Below are 19,407 nucleotides of genomic sequence, written 5' to 3'. Positions count from 1 at the left end.
GTACAGGTGTACTTTGCTTGCTTTAATTGCAATACATAGTCCAAACCTGCAGAGAGTCTACTGGGGGGCAGTGGCCTTCTCAGCTTGTCCCGTGTCTTTTAAGAGGAGAATGTAAGGCATTTAAGAGGAACTTGGAACCATCTTGCTTTCAAGTGTAATGCACAATGTATTGCTTTGCATTAGGAAAAGATGGGTGGGTACATAAAGGAGAGCTTATATCTCTCTCCAGTTCATTTCCCCCAGTCAGTCTAAGGAAGGAAAGGCAGAGCAGTTACCGGACCTTCCTCTGGCTGGTACTTCCCAGTTTTTAGTGGCCCTCTCTTCTCCACCAAGGTGTATGTGTGAGAACGGAAAACACAATAAATCTGGAACCAGCTCCTCTATTTAGTCCTTGGCAGGCCCAGGGCACAGTAGACACCTGGGCCAAAATGCCAATTTAGAAAACAAACAAACAGCATTTCAAAGAATGTAGAATATGGTTTTCTTTATCCCCTTGGTAACTGCAGGGAGAAAAGCTGGAGCAACTCTAGGCATGTCTGTATTTCACTGATAGCTGCTCCGCCACCCCAGCAAAATGTTGAGGCTTACAGAGAGCCTGTTTCAAATGTTCGGATTTGTGGCTTTTATTTTTTTGAAATAATAAATGTATTAACCAAATGTAAGAAACCTAAATGAAAACACACTAAGCACCAACAATGTCAGCTTGTCTGCCATTTCTTGGAAAAAAGGCGTAGGAAGGCATTATTAAACAACAGCAGCTGTCTGAAAAGGGTTTCACATGTGGGCGCTGTAATGTTGTGCCGGTCTCTGCCAACGAGCTCAGCACTGATGCTCATTTGTTACAACTACAGATGCAATGGAACTAAGGCATTATTAGGCCAGGGTTTGGAACACAGTGGCCCTCCAGCTGATGTCTGATTCCAGCTCTCATTAGCCCCAGCCAACGATCATGCATGAAGGGAGTTGCAGTTGGGAGTCAAAGGTTAGCCACCCATTATGTAAAGCTGTGTCTAGTTCTAAATGGGCACCACTGCCATTTCAAGTTGAGGGTTCTCTCCCCTCTCTAACCTGGAATAGGGTCACTTTGCTCCTGTAAGTAACTGGCTTTTGGTAGTGCTAGCTCTTCCTTCAGAAAATGCTACTGAAATCATCTTATGCAGGGGAGAATGTTTCTGGTGCCAGGCACAATGCAGTGGGCATCTGCTTGAATCACTGAATCATAGAGGTGGAAGCGACCTTGAGGGTCATCTAGGAATTTGCAGCTGGATTAAACCTGCAGCCTTAGCATTATCAGCACCATGCTCTAACCAACTTAGCTATCCAGCTGAGACAGGAGACATCAGTAGGACCGCTTTTAAGAGGGGAGGGGTGCACATTAGCTGCACACCCAGTTCTGCTGTGTACTTGTATCAATAGTGATGTCAAGGCCACAGCAATCGTCTAGTCCCCCAGCAGGATGAATCCACTCCCAATAGTAGTGGTATCAACACTTTTGGTGCGAGTGAAGGAACATCCTCTGTCACTCTTAGGTCCTTTGTTCCGTTGTCACTTTGAGCACAGGGATAGCAATCCTTTGGGAAACCCTGCAGAGGCTGTTGACTCTAGCTCCCATCATCCCTAATCAACACAGCCAATAGTTGGGGGTGCACAGCCTCTTTCATAGAAACACACCAATGTTACCTTTCTCCCCCTCCCATCCCCTATCTTCATGCACTTTAGAACACCGGGGGGGGGGGAGTCAACCTTAATAAGTTTTTGCAGCAAGTTGTCAACGTGACATCCTTCCCCACTTCCATTGTTTTTTTTATGTGGCAGACTCAGCAGAGGCTGTGGAGAAGAGTGCTGTATGCCCTCTCTGGCATCTAGAGCTGGCTCTTTGTCTCTCTCGCAAGGCACTTTGGAATTTGAGGGACAAGAGGGAGCTCCTCATGCAAACCCAGTAAGTGGGAGAGCTTGACCGTCTTATTTTAGCTATCTGCACTCAAAACTTTAAATCCGGATTTTGTGGAGAAAACTGGGCATGTTGGTGAACAAAATTAGTTTTGGAAAACGCCCCAGTCAAACAGAACCAACATGTGTATCTGAAGAAGTGTGCATGCACATGAAAGCTCATACCAAGAACTAACTTAGTTGGTCTTTAAGGTGCTACTGGAAGGAATTTTTTTATTTTGACTATGGCAGACCAACACGGCTACCTATCTACTACTAGAACCAACATGGTTTGGCATGTCTAAGGAGGGATAATTCCTGGATCATCTTACAGTCTTGCAGGGCATTTGGATCCCCCCCCCCCTTTTGAGCCTGAGTTATGCCCATTTCCCCACAGCTATACAGACCTATACGAGACTACAGTTTGTGGTGGGCTGTGCTTTAGAAATCAAGCCCTTAGTATGGCAACCACGTGCACTGGGGAAGAGATATTGTTTTACACTGGGGGAAAGGTAAAACCATGCACTTTATTAGTAAGGAACTTCTTCCTTCATAAAACGTTGCACGAGGTGGGAAGGTCGCTGCCTGGTGTTGATTCATCGCATGCACTGTTCAGGGGAGGAAGAAACGTTATGCCAAAATGCATGTTCCATTTTATTGTGAAGTTTGAACCAGTTCTCCCCATCCCCTGACGAGAGAGAGAGGGGCCATGTTCCGGCACCTCCCCTTCAGTGTTTCTGCAGTGCCTTGCTTAGGCAATTGCCTAGGTCAGCTCTGCATTGGGGACTTTAGATTTAGCTGCCACCCACCTTCAAGCTTGTTTTCTTTCTCCCCATCCCCAAACAGATATATTTTTAAAGAAACTGATGCTATCCAATGGTTTGCCTCTGTGTTATGGGAGAGAAGAATTTGGAATTGGATAGAGTTAATTAGCCTGGAGAATCCAAGGGGACAGTTCTACTGGTTAACAGTTCCATATTAGATATAATGGGCCCATGGACTCTTCGCTGGTGTTTATTTACAACTCTGGCTCAAGAGTTTCCCATGGCGCCTCGAAATACAAATGTGAGAAGGCTATAGCCTCATTTTGATGTATAAAGAGGATTTGTTAACGCAATTACAGGCTTCAGAAAAAACAGGCACATTTCTGAAGCCTTGCACTTTTAAATGCATTTTGTACATAGATATAAATATATATAAGCTAACGGCTGGTTGATCTGGCCAGGTTTGGTTTGACAGATACAGATTCTTCTAACTTACGTTGTCTATATCGTGGCATATTAACTATGTAAAAAAAAACAAAAACCACACGACAAGAAAGGACAGAAATGAAAAGATTTTTAAAAAGCAGCAAAAGCCTTAGAATTGAATATTTAGTTTATTTTATATGATGTCAAAGATAGATACATTTATAAATGTTCCTATTCATAAAAGTATTTTGTAAAATGGGCAGGGAGGGGGTGAGGAAGTGTCTTATGGGGGCATTTAAGAATTCTAGCCGGGAATACTCACGCTGTTGTGAAGGTCCATTGGCCAAGAATCAACATGTCTCCCATGTGCTTTAACAGATTTGTACATAGTATTTTGAAAGAAAAATAAAAATGTACTTTTATGAACTCTTACTGGGTGTCTACTCTTTTGTACTTGGTGAAATGCGCAGAGTTTCCCCCATTCATGAGAACAGAGCAAGCCGGCTGATCGCTGAACAGAAGTCAACAAAAAAGGCCAATTCAGGATTTCTAGCATATTACGGTACTATAGACAGATTATTTCTACCCAGGGGCGCCGACTTATAAAAAATATTGGGGGGGCCCATACCGGGGTCCTGCCGCTGGTTCGCTCGGGTAGCCGGGAGAACGCAGTTCGAGGTGGCGGTGTTGGGGAGAGACCCTCGCTCAGGGCGCCACTAGACTTGGCGGCCGGCGGCCTATCTGGGGGGTTTTGGAGCGTATTTCGGCGGAGCGATTGGGGAGGAGGGGGCTTGTTGCCGGATTCTTCAGCTGAGCCGGAGATCCGCTGCTGGGGGTCCCTGGGCCGAGTTGTGAGCACGGCCTGCTGAAGGGAGATCCAGCCGATTGCACGACGGGGACGGCCGGGGCTCTCCGGCTAGGGCGCGCGGCTGGCTGGCTGGCGAGGGAGCAGGTGGGGAGGAGGCGGGGGTCCTCACTCTCTTAGGAAACGCACCCGCGCGCCCGATTGCCACGAAGTCCGAAGGGTGCGTGTGTGGAATTAAAAAGCAAAAACGAGATACGGGCAGGGCAGGCAAAGAGTTTTCTGCAAGAGGATGGAGGGCAGGTTGAAGAGAAAATCACTCAGGATGAGACAGTCAAATCAGCCATGATAAAATGGGCTCAGGATATTGGGTATAACATCATGTTTGAGGACTGGGAAAGGTTATGGACCACCGGAATGAAATTCACGGCATGTAATGCCTTGAAGGAAAATATTATGAAAATGATTTATAGATGGTACATGACCCCAGTCAAGCTTGCAAAAATATATCACCTGTCTGATAATAAATGTTGGAAATGTAAGGAGGCTGAAGGGACATTCTTTCACCTCTGGTGGACTTGTCCAAAAGTGAAGGCCTTCTGGGAAATGATCTATAATGAGTTAAAAAAGGTATTTAAGTATACCTTTCCCAAGAAACCAGAGGCCTTCCTTTTGGGCATTGTTGGCCAGAAAGTGTTAAAGAAGGATAGAACTTTCTTTATGTATGCAACTACAGCAGCAAGAATACTTATCGCAAAATATTGGAAGACACAAGATTTGCCCACACTGGAAGAGTGGCAGACGCAATTGATGGACTACATGGAACTGGCTGAAATGACTGGCAGAATCCGAGATTTGGGAGAAGAAACAACGGAAGAGGACTGGGAAAAATTTAAGGACTATTTACAAAAACAATATAAGTTGTATGAATGTTAAAAATTTACACGATTCGGAAACTATAGCTTCAGCAATTAGATTTGGGAAACAGGAAATTATATTTTAAGTAAGAAAAGGTCAAAATCTAAGGTAATACTATGTTTAATTTAAGATATAAGTAACTGATGAAAAGTATGTTAAATTTAGAGGTATAGTATTTGAAAAGTACAAAATAAGGTACGAAACAAGGTAATAATTTGCTGATATCTTTATTATAAAGAATGCAGGGTAAGGGAGATGCGAGGAAGTCCAGTTAGTTATATAAAAAATGTGTTGAATGGTTGGTTTTCTTTTCTTCTTTTTCTTTTTTTCTTTTTCTTGTTCTTTTACTTTTTTCTTCAGTGTATGTTTCTAACTTTGTATTTGAAACCTTAATAAAATATTTATAAAAAAAGAAGAAGAGAAAATCCTTTCGCTTTTCTGGGGCTCAGGGAAGTCTCAGAGCCGGAGGTTGGGGAAGGGACCCCCTTTGCTCCGCCCTCTTCTCCCGTCTTAGATTTGCATGGGGGTCCCCGCCCAAGCTTGCCTGGCCACCGGGCCACACAAGGGCCGCGCTCTACGCGGCACACCTTGCTAGCCGCGCAGCTGTCCTCCGCGGCTGTGGAGCGGCCCTGCGCCGGTGCCCAGCCCCTCTGGGCGCCCGCTGCGCTGCCAATGACAAGCGGGCAACGTCGCGGGCGGGGAAGGCGTCGCTTTCTTTCCCGATCCTTCATCCTCCCAGTCTTCCAGCCCTTTTTTGGGTTGGAAGCTCGTCTCGTTCGCCCTTCTCCTTTCTTCACCCTGCGCGCAATTTTCCTCCCTCGTCTCCCTCCCCATTTCTCCTTCCTTCCTGACTGACGGGCTTGGGCTTGGGCTCGGGCTCAGGCTCCGGGTCGGGCTCAGGCTCGGGGTCGGGCTCGGGGTCGGGCTCGGGCTCGGGCAGCCACAGCGTCGGCGGTGTTGGCGATCGGCGGCGCGGGGGGATGGCCCTCCCGGGGGAGCCGGCGCTGCTCAATGGGGTTGCCAAGGAGACAGGCCGGCCGCCCTCCTCCCCCGGCCCAGCGCCCCCCGCCGCGCCGGTGCCCGTTATCGAGCTGGTGCGCGCCGGGCGCCCTATAAAAGCCGCGGACGCGCCCACCGCCGCCCGAGATTATTGGGGGGGCTGAGCCCCCCCAAACGAATTTTTGAGGGGGCTCGGGCCCCCTCAAGCCCCATGGAGTCGGCGCCTATGTTTCTACCCCATTCTGCTTACATTCTCGTCAGTTTTCAGAGTTTGTTACTTGCACTTAGCTCAGTGATGGTTGCCCTGATTACCTTTTTTTTTTTTTTTTTGAGAGAGAGAGAGTTAAAAGCAGGTTTATTGGGGGACGGACGTGGCCGAGGCTGCCATGTCCAGGCAGCACCTCTGCGGAGAAGAAGAGATGAGTTAGGATTTGATATCCCGCTTTTTCACTCCCCTTCAGGAGTCTCAAAGTGGCTAACATTCTCCTTTCCCTTCCTCTCCCACAACAAACACTCTGTGAGGTGAGTGGGGCTGAGAGACTTCACAGAAGTGTGACTGGTCCAAGGTCACCCAGCAGCTGCATGCAGAGGAGCAGAGACGCGAACCCAGTTCACCAGGTTACGAGTCCACCGCTCTTAACCACTACACCACGCTGGCACCGACTGCTTCTCTGGCCTAGCGGTACTTGGAGGTCAGCACAACACCGATGCAGCGGCTGTCGATGGAGACGCTGACGCCCGGACCATGGACGTCCATTGCCGCCAGGAGGTATTGGTTCGGCAGCCTGAGATTGACGGGGTCTGCAAGCAGGTTCTGGGTGGGCAGGGCGCTCAGAATGGCGCTGGCGATGTTGTTGGTGGGGCTGGCCGCGAACAGCCTGGGCACAGCCTGGACGCCGATGTCAGCAGAATGGGACAGGATCTCAGCCCAAACGGGCTGCATGTGGCTCTGGTTGACTCCGCTCAGTGCCATCCTTGCAGTTCAACCTCTTCGGTGCTGTTGGAGTGCGGGCAGCCCTTTTATCGCTGTCCACCCTGGCCTCCCCAACCCCCCAAGTGGCCTCTCAGTGGCATCTCTCTCGGGCTCTTCCTTTTTTAAAAAAAATCTTTATACAACAACAAAAACACACACAAAGAAACACAAATACAAAATTACACACAAATTACAAAAATAACCATAGACACATAATTTTCTTGGCAAACAATAAAACATCTATTGGTCTTAACACTAAAGACCCAACTTCCCGTCTATTCCATATTTCAAATTCATATTACTTATTGCCAATACACATTTTCATAATTAAACTTATTCTCAATAAATCTAATTTCTTCTATCTACCTAGCAACTATTACTGAAGTTCCTCGAATGCTGCAACAGAATTTAAACTACTATATTTATTTTTCAGATATTCTTTAAAAACCTCCCATTTAGAAACAAATTCCTGTTTTGATTTATTCTTTATCTTTTCTGATAAACCATCTAATTCGGCATATTCTGTCAGCTTTTGGATCCAATCAGTATAGAGGGGATTTCATTACTCTTCCATTTTGCTGCGATCAAAACTCTTGCTGCCGCCGTCACATATAAAAAGATACCCTTCCTCTTTTGTGGAATATCCAAATCTGTTATTCCCAGGAGGTAGGCCTCTGGTTTTTTATTGAAAGAAATCTTTAGCATTTTTTGCAGTTCTGCATGTATACTCTCCCAGAATACCTGTATTTTCCTACATATCCACCACATATGGTAGAATGTTCCTCGGGCTCTTCCTTCTGTTGGCACTGCTGCCTCTCCCGTGTCCCAGCCTCCCACGGGATCCGGGACCCCTGATTACCTTAACTGGGAGTGGTAAAGGTGGGGGGGGGGGGACACACAACCTTGCCTCTGCTTCTTGGCCTCTCTGTGGCTTCCAGGACCATTGACCATATCCCTTTTCCAGGACCACATCTGTGGAATGGGAACTGGAGGCGCTGTGCTGCAAGTCCAGAGCAGCATTTTGAGAGTTGTTTCTGGACTCCAAATCCCATCAGCCCCAGCTAACATGGCCAGTAGTCAGGGATTATGGGAGTTGTAGCCCAGGAACCTCTGTAGGGCACTAGGTTTTTTTAAAAATAAAAAGGCTTGTGGGAGAGAGGAGATGGGCCATCTCCCTTTTCTCTAACAACATCTGCCCCCTAACCACCACCCAGTTCTCTCACAGTCCCAGCACCTACTCCTTTATAATGTGAAGAGGGTCTACTCTGAACATCTCCCCTCTGCCTCCCTCCCCAAGAAAACACTATTGAAAATCCTACCATCAACATTTTAACCATGGACAGTCAGACGCATATTGTGAGCCAGGTTTCCACCTGCGCTACTTCCATGAAATGATCGTTTATTCATCTCCTCTCATTAAAGATACAGTGAATTTGCTGTGTACAGAACATGGTCATCAAAATACAAAACGCCAGCACATAAACATATTTTATTTCCTTGGTAGCAAAAAGGATAAAACAATCCAGTCCCTCTGGAAAACATACCATATTCATCTTATTTAGAAATTTATTCTTAAAGACAATTACACGCGTATTTTTTGTAAGCTTATGTCAATATTTCTCTCCATTAGTTGTTTGTTAGACAGCCAATAAGATGAAGAACTTTGAAGAAGGCAGATAAATACATCTTTTTTGTTGTTGTTGTTGTTCTCCCTAAGAAATTACAGCTGCATCTTTGGCAAACTGTATTATAAAAGTTGCAACTTGTGAGGCAACAGCATGGCTACACACTACAGCAATGAACAATCATTGCAGTTGTTAGTGAAAATTTGATCAGGTGACCTACAGTGAAGTCACCTGATGCTACCCCCACCCTTTAGTGAAGTCCCTGTGCAATCAGATCTTACTAAAAAGGCTCTCTGCCCACCAGACTTTTCTACCTGCGCAACAGGTAGAATCCCCCCACTCCCGAAAACTTTGCTGGAGTTTGCAATAGTGTGAGAAGTCTTCGCTTTGACAGGTATTTGCTCAGTAACCTGCTCTGAACAGTAAATGGCAGCTGATAATCTAACCCTCTATGCATCCCATCATCCCTAGTGCTATGTGCCAAATGACCTCATTATTTTGCAACTTAGCCACCATGGATCTAAAGCTTCATTGCTCTGTTCTGCTGCCCCTCAGCTACAAATGTTCTATATTCAGCTGCATAGAATGCCTAGAGCACCTGTGTGTGATGAGAAAGAGAGAGTGCATGCATGCTCTGGTAACTGCAGAGGCGACTCTCAGGAAGATATCATTCAGATATTTGGATTGCAGCAAGTACCACTGGAAAAAACAACAACAGAATGGCACAAACATGAAACCCAGACCCAGTGGCCTTCCACCATCTAAGCACACTAAGAAATGGATAGTAGGCTTCGATCAAAACTAGTGCCAAGGAATTCAATCCCTAGGGTAGGTTTAAAAGAAAATAAAAATGCTTTTCATGGAAGGTGTTGATCCCAACTTGCCCATTCAGAGCCCTAGGGATTGCTTTAAAGTTCTGTCTTAATAAACTTCTTTTTATGTGGTGAAGGAGAGACTACAGCAATCCCATCCAACACAAAGCCAAAATGCTTGTTTTTTTTACCAGAGTAAAGGGACTGGAGTCCCTATGTTAGAAACAGTCTCTCCAAGGCTAGGTGCATGAAACAGACTGTGGCAGTAGAATAGACTTCCTCACTTAAGATGGCAGCAGGGTGATATCATTTCTGCAAGTTCTCCCACTTTCTGTTTTTAGAAAAAAAGGGAAAACCTGCAAGTAGAAAACTAATGCATCAGAGTGAAGCTTTTTAATTTTCTTTCCTGCTAAGCTTCACGTTAATAAGGAGTCTTTCATAAAGATAACCATCCAAAAATGTCACTTCCCAGCTTGCATGCATAAAGCTGAAACAGATATGCATAGGTATTATGCTGCCTGGTAAACAACAGCTGTGAGGTCCTGGTTAATTCCCAGGTCAGGACTTCTGTTGCTTCCTGGAAAACATCGATTGAAGGTTTCATTTCAGGCAGCCAAGAGGAAAACAACTGGATTTCGGTAAATAAGAGTTTCCTGTAGGAACTTAAAAATGGAGTATTTTGAAAGGGGTGTAGGGAGGAATCAGGCTGCATGGTTTGCCCATATTGAACTTAGCAACTGTTTAGAAAAATAAATCCAGAATAATATTAAGAAAATGGATCTTTCTGTTTTGTTCTCATCCCTGTGGATGAGAACTCAAGATTCCATCCTTAAAGAATGGGAAAGAGATAAGGGGAAGACACGTAAGCGTGAAAAACAAGTTTGTAAAGAATCATCTGCTCCCAAAATCCAAGCTGCATTCATTGGCAAGGTGTGTGGGTTGTGATCTAAAGACCCACCTCCCTGGGCAACAGAGACAAACAGAAATCAGCCCCTTTTAAAAGGCAACATACGCCTTCCACAGTGCTGGTTTATTTGCATAGAATTTAGACCGAATGTTCTTTTAGCGGAAAACTTTGGACCTGTTTCAAAATACTCATAATTAAGATTAAGCCTTGTCGGGGATGCAGATAGAAAGGTCCAAAGAGGCTAAGAGTAAGTGGACTGATTTCTCCTCCTCTGCCTTGCCAATTGTTAAAGCTTTTTCCTTCAGAGCTGGAAAGCTCATTCTTCCTTGTCTTGAGCAAATATGCCCATTGCTAGCAAATATCTACTTTGCACATATCACCAGAGGCTGTCTGGTTAGATAAGAAGTCTGCACATTTCAAATGCTTTTTTTAAAAAAAAAGACCTGAGGGGAGACACAAACACACAGAGAGAAAGAACCCTAAACACAGTACCTCTGTCACTGGTAATCAAAATCTGATTAGTACCTATAATATGTATGCTGGTCATTCTGCATATAAAAGATTGTACCTACAAGGTTCTGGAAGATAATTTCCTTATAATTTGTAAACAGATCTATTGGATGACATGCTTCGGAAATCAAAAGAAATTGGTTCACCTGAGCCATGGAGAGTTATGGATTCGCCAGGCTTTCTCATCACTCAACCTGCACTATGAACATAGTTCTGAACTGGAACTGCCAATTCTTCTTCTAGCATCAGCTAGCTCCATTTGGCTGAGAAAAACCCTGCAGGGACACTGAAGATTATTTGGGAAGAAGGCGCATGTTGAAATCTTAGTGCTTCCTATAACCATTATGACATCAGCAATGTCAACAAAAGAGAAGACAAGTGAAGAAAGAGACCATAAGCCCCATGTGTGCGCACGTGCATGTGTGTTTCAATTAAACAGGTACTAGAAACTGGCTTAGTCCTAAAAGCCTACAGAGATATACAAGACACCAGCAGGGAACAGTTCTCCACAACAGTGTTCACCTTAACTTCACAATAATCCTTCAAGTATCATGCAATCTGTATTATGAAACTGCTTTATGCTGGCCTTATTTCTACCTCAAAAAGGAAGCAGATGATTTAAAGGAAGGCTGCAGCCACAGGGACCTCCGTCCAAGCATAGCACCCCCCACTCCCCACACCAAGACCACACCAGTGGCACACCAGTGGCACACGCCAAGACCACACCAGTGGCAGTGGCAGCAAAAAGAAATACACACTGCAGACATGTTAGCCAGGGTGGGCAGAGACGTTTAAACCCCTCCATACGGTCCTGCACCCTGATGTGGACGCAAATCACCCAATTCTTGGTCATGAGATGCATCATTTGCTGAGTGGACAGTAACCCCCACCCCACCCTCCCACCCTCAACTGATCAACAAAAAGGAGAGGCTGTGTGTGTGAACATTTTAGAGTGTGGGGTGCCTACACTTTGGGCTACGCAGTGGGATTTGGCCCCTGGAGCACTGTCCAAGGGTGAATGTGGCCCCTGAGTAAAAAGATAAACTAAAATGTTAAACGCCCCCGATCTAAAGCCAAATTCACACACTAGCGCTGCATCACAGGAGCAAGTCTCCTTCGTTCTTCCTGGGGCACCTGAATGGAGACACCAGGCTGCAGTTCATGTCTATTCTAGCGCCACCTTCACTAGATGATGTTGACATGGAAATAAGCCATGACATCTTCCCTTTACCAGAGTGGATTTGGGAAGGAAGCCGCCATCGCAATGTGGTCTCCACGCCGCTGTGAACTGGGCTAATCTAGGCTAAGCATGGTCAGGGAACCACAGGACCTCCCACAAGTAAAAGGGGCCAGAAATTAAAACAGTGGGGAGGTGAACTGGGTTTGGAAGCTCCCCAAGATTGTATCAACTAGCCACTTTTTAAAAAACAACAACAACAGTAATGATCAAAAGCAGCACTTGGTCCCATTCACAGAAACAAAACAGCTCCCCCCCCCCGCCCTTTTAAACAGCCACGCTCAACTGACCATCAAAAAATATCTCTCCCAAAGCAGGAAACAAATTCTACATTCAGAGCTTAAGAAGCAAATTCTTTGGAAATCCAACCAACAGTTACAACAGAATAGGTAAAGGCCAACACCACTCTGCAGCAAAAGTGGCAGACATTACATTCAGCATGAGAACTATTAACACGAAACAGTGGTTTGGGAAAACAACAACCACGAACCACCCCCAACTTTGCCCCTGACAGACCAGCTTGCTATTCCCTTCCAAGTTGGCTTGTGTTGGCTGATGTGGTTTAAGTCTCCCGAGTGTACTAAAAATACAAAATTTTGGTGCAAATTGTCCTTCAAGCTATGCTTATTTTAACTTTGCAAAAACACAAACAACCCTGCCTATGGCGTAGAGGGGGGTCGAGCTGAATCTTTAACCCTCCCCCCAACTCCTGACAAACTCAAGATGCTGAGCTCACAAACAACCCTCCATCCTTCCAAGTGCCTCTGTGCGGAGCGTCAGGCAGGTGCTATACTCTGGCCTTTGCTTTCAACTGAGAAACTTTAGCGTTTTCCAACTTGGCTGTGACATCTACTGGCTTCTCGAAAAATCTCACCAAAGCAGGTTCATTTAGTAAAGATGCCAGCAGCTGCTCAAAGGCAAACGACCATTCGTCAGGTCTGCGTGGGCTCTGAGGTCCACCTCTTTCAATCTGTGGGGTAGGCTGAGTCTCTGGGGGCTTCCGGGCATCTTCTGCGCCCAAGTTGGAGGTGGAAGGGGCCATGCTCTTGGCTGGCAAAGTAGGGCTCTGGAGTCTTCGGCCAACCTCCTCCATCTTCAGCAAGAGGCTGGTGACGGTGGCAATGGCGCGATAGAGCAGCTCCTCTTCTGGGTCTCCGTGAAACAAGTTATACAAAGTCTTTGAAAACTGGATAAACTGGGACTGGGGTGGGTGGAGAAGGGAGAAATAAGAAGGTATATTTTACAACCTCCTGTTTCTTTTTCTAAAAGCCTCTTAACATATTTACAAAGAGTGCTTCTAAGAGGGACATGCTAGCACGATCTGACAAGTTGGCAGGTACCAGAAGTGTAGCCATATTCAGCTAAGTTTGGCTGCCAAACAAGGCCTTAAGGACCACATGCAGCCCTCGAGCCAAGTGTTGGACCACCCTGGTCTAGATGTTTCAAGCTGCTTTAAATTGCTGCTGGTTTTATATTTTACAGTTACTTTTTTCTTTTACCAGCTACTGATGCTTTTACTTGATTTGGAAGGTTATGCTAATGCAGTTTTAGTTAACTGTGCGTCTCTGTGGGCGTTCGAGTGTCTCTATGTTTGTACATATTGCACAAACACTTAAACCATTTTCCATGTTTTTATTTTGCAAACTGCCTTGCAAAGTTTTTTTTGCCACGGCATAAAAAATACTTTTAAAATGGAGCTGTAAAATAAATAGAGTGCCAATAACTGAATGGCTTTCACAATGAGGATGTGTTCTCTCTCCTGATCTAGAGCTAAAGTTGTAGGATGGTAGATTTCTGCAGAACATGAGGAGAGGCTTCCTGACAGTAGGGCAGTTTGACAATGAACTGATTACTTTAAAAGAGACAGTCATGCCTTGGTTGTCGAATGCCTTGCGACTCGAGCGTTTTGGCTCCCCAAAGCCACAAACCCGGAAGTGAGTGTTCCGGTTTGCAAATATTTTTTGGAAGCCTTGGTTTTCGAATGTTTTCAGAAGTCGAAGGGACTTCCAGAACGGATTCCATTCGAGAACCAAGGTACAACTGTACAATAAAATAGGATGGATTAAAAGAAGCAATACAAGTACAATTAAAAATTGAAATGGATATTTAAGGTGGACTGCATGAACAAAGCTCACAGACTACTGGTGGTCCATTTGCCACAGTCTTGGAACGCCTTGACTAGGACTAGTTTGGCCAATAGTACAATATATGAAAATTAGGGTGCATTTCCCTATTAGGAGGAAATACAGTGGTACCTCGGGTTACATACGCTTCAGGTTACATATGCTTCAGGTTACAGACTCTGCTAACCCAGAAATAGTACCTCGGGTTAAGAACTTTGCTTCAGGATGAGAACAGAAATCGTGCTCTGGTGGCATGGCAGCAGCAGGAGGCCCCATTAGCTAAAGTGGTGCTTCAGGTTAAGAACAGTTTCAGGTTAAGAACGGACCTCCGGAACGAATTAAGTACTTAACCTGAGGTACCAGGTATGAAAACAGGGAAATGGCCAAGCAGCACGATCCATGTTTATCCAGAAATATGCCCCAATGAATTCCACCTTCCCAGGTGAGTAGAGAATTGTGCCCAATCATATTCCAAGGATTCATGCCCAAGCCCCACATACACACGTATGTACAAGCACACAGACAGATGGGCGTAGCCGGGAGGGGGAGAAGTACAACTGTACTGGGCTTTCCTGGACACCTTCGAGCAGTGGCTGGCCACAGCCGTCTGCCAGGGATGCCTGAACTCTGAATTTCCTGCATTAAGAAAGGAATTAGACTAGATGCCCCCACCTTCCTACTCTATAATTCCTTCTTTATTTGAATGACCTGTTACCCTGTTAGCATGTGTCAGGCTCAGGGGTCATTGTTTGCTGCTACCAACGAACCAAACCCCAGATAACACCCCCCCCCCTGCAAGTTCTCCCGTAGGTGAGTTTTACCTGGTCCATGCGGGGCAAATCCTTAATGCTTTCTTCTTTTTTTAGCAATTCATCCTGCCACTGCTTCAAATAGGCCTGGATGTCAACCTTTCCTTTACCTAATTGGAAGGCAACAAGACACAAATGAATAGTGAAATCCTCACTCTATCCACAGCAGTCTCTATGTTGCGCTTGCGGGATCACACTGGGGCTTTGCAGCAGGGATGAGGACTCCCAAAAGCCTCATCAGGGATGGTGGGAGCTGCAGTTCAAAGATATCTGGAGGACATCATGTTGGCATGAACATAGTTCTCTGGGTGCCATCGTTTACGTAGCCAAAGCAGCACCACTCAGAGGTTATCCAACAGCTTCGAGGGAGACCCAAGGTTTACAGAAGTGCAAAAATAAAATGTTTAGGTTTAAAATTCTGGGGTGGGGAAGAGACAAAACCGTCCCAATGAAGACTGAGTATGGTCGGTGGCTATGAAATGCTGTTTTGCAACAGGCAAAAAGGTGAATAGGGGAATGGAACTCAATGGAACTCAATGGAACATAGGAACCTGCCTTATCAAAGTCAGGTTATTGGTCCACCAAGCACAATACTGTCCACACCGACTGGTAGCCGGTCTCCAGGATTCAGGCAGGGGATGCTCCCAGCCCCACCTGACGATAACAGGGATTGAACCTGGGACCCTCTGCATGCAGGTAAAATACCGTTCACTCCATGGAGTGCCTAGAATTCTCAGCATCTGGGTCCCCAGATGTTGCTGAACTACAACTCCCATCACCCCTAGCTAGCAAGGCCAAAGCTCAGGGATGATGGGAGTGGTAGTCCAACAACATCTGAGGACCCACAGGTTGAGAACCACTGCCTGATTGCTGCTACTGTACAGACTTTGGTCTTCCAAAGTGAGATTTCTGTCTCCCCCCCCCCCCCTGGGAAGTCCAGAACTTCCCCACCCTCGCTGCCTTTGCCACCTGGAGAACTTGACCTTTGGTGGGCTGCATATCGACTGCCTCCATCATACATGCTACCCTGAGATCTCCAGAGGACAGGCAGGACTCAAACAGAGGAAGAAGGCTAGGTAGATCAATAAAACAACCCAATTTCTCTGCTCTCCCACGCTTTCTATATTGTCAGCTGCAACATCTGGAAGAGGAATTTGGCGGTTCAGGAGGGCATTCAAATTTCACGACAGCGTGCTGGCTGGAGGGCAATGGAAGCTGAGTTTCCAAAAACTGGAGTGCAGCATGTTAGCTGCTCCCAAGATCAAGGGTCTGGAAACCAAGTCTTATGAGGAACGGTTGAGAGAAGATTCTAACTCAACAGGAGGAAGAACGTTCTGTCAGTAACGTAAAGGGACCCCTGACCATTAGGTCCAGTCGCGGACAACTCTGGGGTTGTGGCGCTCATCTCACTTTATTGGCCGAGGGAGCTGGCGTACAGCTTCCATGTGGCCAGCATGACTAAGCTGCTTCTGGCGAACCAGAGCAGCGCACAGAAATGCCATTTACCTTCACACCAGAGCGGTACCTATTTATCTACTTGCACTTTGATGTGCTTTCAAACTGCTAGGTTGGCAGGAGCAGGGACTGAGCAACGAGAGCTCACCCCGTCGCGGGGATTCGAACTGCCAACCTTCTGATCAGCAAGTCCTAGGCTCTGTGGTTTAACCCACAGCACCGCCCGCATCAGTAAGAGCTGACAAAACTCCCTTGGAAGTTGGCTGTGGACTCTCCTTCCTTGGAAGTTGAAAGCAGAGGTTGGATGGCCATTTCTAATGTGTGCACTAGGTGAGATTCCTGCATTGCAGAGGGGTTAGACTAGAGGATCCTTGGGACCCTTCCAACTTGAATATATATATTATCCTAACTTAAATATTACAGCACAGAGTAGAAAACAGCATCTTCCCTGCATGATATGTATAGACTGACGCAAGTTCTCTGGATATTAAACAAGTTCACCAACCTTTTTCTGGGCTCCTGTTTAAAGCATCAGCACCTTCACGGTCCTCAGGAGAAGAAACTAGGATAGAAGAGGAGGATAAAATTGGACATAGGAAGCTGCCTCAAACCAGAGAGTTTATGGGTTGGTTTGGACAGAATGCTAAATCATACAAAAAAGAGCTGCAATGAACACTGGGCTCATAACTTTCCCACCCCTCCCTGCAACCTGGCCACTTCTGCTTCCATCTTTTAATTACAGTATTTTTTCATAAATATTTTATTTATTGTTATTCATTTTTTCCCTTACCTGATAATAAATCTGTTCTTAATTTTGACAATGGTTTGCTGAAACAGGCCAATATCAAACCATAGTTTAAGAAGCTGGCTTGTTTCAACAAACCACTTGGTTAAGACAGAGGTTTTCAACATTTTTGGGTCCACAGACCCCTTGACCAACTACATTCTTTCTGTGGCACCCCTGTGGGGCTCAGGAGCCCGGTTATGTCACCCCTTGCCTGCAGAGCTGGCAGCCTCTCACCCTTTTTCAAACACCCTCCCTTGGGGAGGGTTCCCTCAGCCTCCTCTCCTCTCCCCTCTCCTTGGGAGTCCTTTGGGCAGCTGCTACTGCCACCCCTGGTCTCTGAGTTGCCCCCTCTGCCCCAAACAGAGGTGCCTCCTCACACTGCCCCACAGGGGCCTAGGAAGCACCCCCTGGCCAGCCCCAGAGGCACCATTCACCTGGGGAGCTTGTAGCCAGAGCTGCTGCAACAAACGGTTGTGCAAGCCTTTCGGAGGCAGAGATGCAAGAGGCCATCGGAGGAAGGGAAGGAAGCAAAGAGGAACAGAGGCCAGTGTTGCCCACGGCACCCCTGACCATCCCTCAAGGCACCCCCAGGGTGCTAAAGCACACTGGTTGAAAACCACTGGCTTAAGATGAACTACAGTTTGGAGTTCAGATGTTACACTTAACTTAAATTGAAGTGGAAGCTTCCAAGCTCCTTCTCAAGCCATGGTTTAGTGTTATGTGTGAATAACGGTATTGAAGCAGGATCATATAAACTCATGAACACAAATCATAATGAATGCATGATTTTAAATAAGGACACCTGGAGGGTCCCAAAGTCTAAACACTATGTGAGCTTTGCACAAGTAAGGTAAAGGTAAAGGGACCCCTGATCATTAAGTCCAGTTGCGGATGACTCTGGGGTTGCGGCGCTCATCTGGCTTTACTGACTGAGGGAGCCAGCATTTGTCTGCAGACAGCTGGTCATGTGGCCAACATGACTAAGCCGCTTCTGGCAAACCAGAGCAACGCAAGGAAATGCTGTTTACCTTCCCAGTGGAGCAGTACCTATTTATCTACTTGCACTGCATGCTTTTGAACTGCTAGGTGGGCAGGAGCAGGGACCGAACAACGGGAGCTCACCCCGTTGAAGGGATCTGAACCGCCGACCTTCTGATCGGCAAGCTCAAGAGGCTCAGTGGTTTAACCCATAGCGCCACCCGCTTCCCGCACAAGTAGATCATGACAAATGCTCATCAGGCAGTCTGGTGCAGCTCTATCAGTCTCACTTCAGTCAATTCTGGTTTCGGTATCTTTAAATGGCGGGGTGCAGTGTGGAGGGCAGCTTCTGTATGAAACTACAGACCTGAAAATCCTGCTTCTTTTGTCTCTCAGAAGTTGGAACCTAAAATTCATTTATTGGCACTTCAAGTTGGAGTTCTACTGCCCGTCCTCTTCCCAGCGGAATGGGTGGGGGGGATCAATCTCCGCCTGGTTCTATAAACAGAGCATGCTTGAGGCTTACCATTTAATTGGCTAAAGTGGATCAACTCTTCTTTAGATAGCTGAGTCCCTTTGGAAGGGCTTAGGGATTCTACTTCAGTGAAAGCTGCAAAAAAGGAAACAGAATTTTGAGGATAGCAGAGAAGCACTGTCGCTAGAACTTTGCATTTGCAAAGGGTGTTCCACACACAAAACTTTTGTTTAGTTTATCCTTGCAGCCCATTATTCCCATTATACAGATGGAGAACTGTGCCTGAAAAAGATCATTCCTGCCTCAGGCCACCCCGCCATATAGTAAGCAGCAAAATTGTTATCCTGTTCTTCCTCGAAAGAGCCCGGGGATATATCTCCCCCCCCCCCGCCACTCTCATTTTCACAACAGCCCTGAGAGGTAATTTCTTAATGAAAGCAGCCTACTTTTCTACACAAAATAGTCAAAGCAGCTAATAAGATATAATAATGATAGTAGTAGTAGTAGTAGTAGTAGTAGTAATAATAATAATTTATTTATATCCCGCCCTCCCCAGCCGAAGCCAGGCTCAGGGCAGCTAACAACAATAAAATAATACAACATTCTAAAATAATTTCATTCTAAAATTAATTCAAATCAAATTGATGGCAACCGTTGGGTTTATGTATAAACATAAAACAATAAAATAACTGAAATATTAAAACAGCATGATAGCCAGCGGTGATAGGCTAGGACCTGGGGCTGGGGGGGGGGGGGTGACAGGACCAAGTTTCAAATCCAGATTCAGCCATGAAGTTCACAAGCTGATCTTGGGCCTGTCACTGTCTCTCAGTCTACCTTGCAAGGTTGCTGAGCAGATAAAATGAGAGAGATGGAAT

General features: G+C 46.1%; 1 protein-coding gene across 2 annotated transcripts in view; it reads right to left on the bottom strand.

Moving 5' to 3' along the window:
• Positions 1–8,134: 8,134 nt before the first annotated feature.
• TBC1D8B (TBC1 domain family member 8B) overlaps positions 8,135–19,407 on the bottom strand; it is a 48,525-nt gene continuing 37,252 nt past the window's right edge. For both annotated transcript variants that reach the window (XM_081178956.1, XM_081178957.1), the window contains 4 exons: positions 18,581–18,664; positions 16,795–16,851; positions 14,847–14,944; positions 8,135–13,103 (listed from right to left, as the gene is read on the bottom strand). In XM_081178956.1, coding sequence (XP_081035082.1) covers positions 12,690–13,103; positions 14,847–14,944; positions 16,795–16,851; positions 18,581–18,664 — 653 coding nt within the window. In that variant the 3' untranslated portion in view covers positions 8,135–12,689. The remainder of the gene's footprint in view (positions 13,104–14,846; positions 14,945–16,794; positions 16,852–18,580; positions 18,665–19,407) is intronic.

The sequence above is a fragment of the Podarcis bocagei genome (assembly GCF_964188305.1).
Source record: "Podarcis bocagei genome assembly, chromosome: Z".
Taxonomy (NCBI): Eukaryota; Metazoa; Chordata; class Lepidosauria; order Squamata; family Lacertidae; genus Podarcis; species Podarcis bocagei.
Note: the sequence above shows the minus strand (reverse complement) of the source record. Positions and strands in the feature narration are given on the sequence as shown.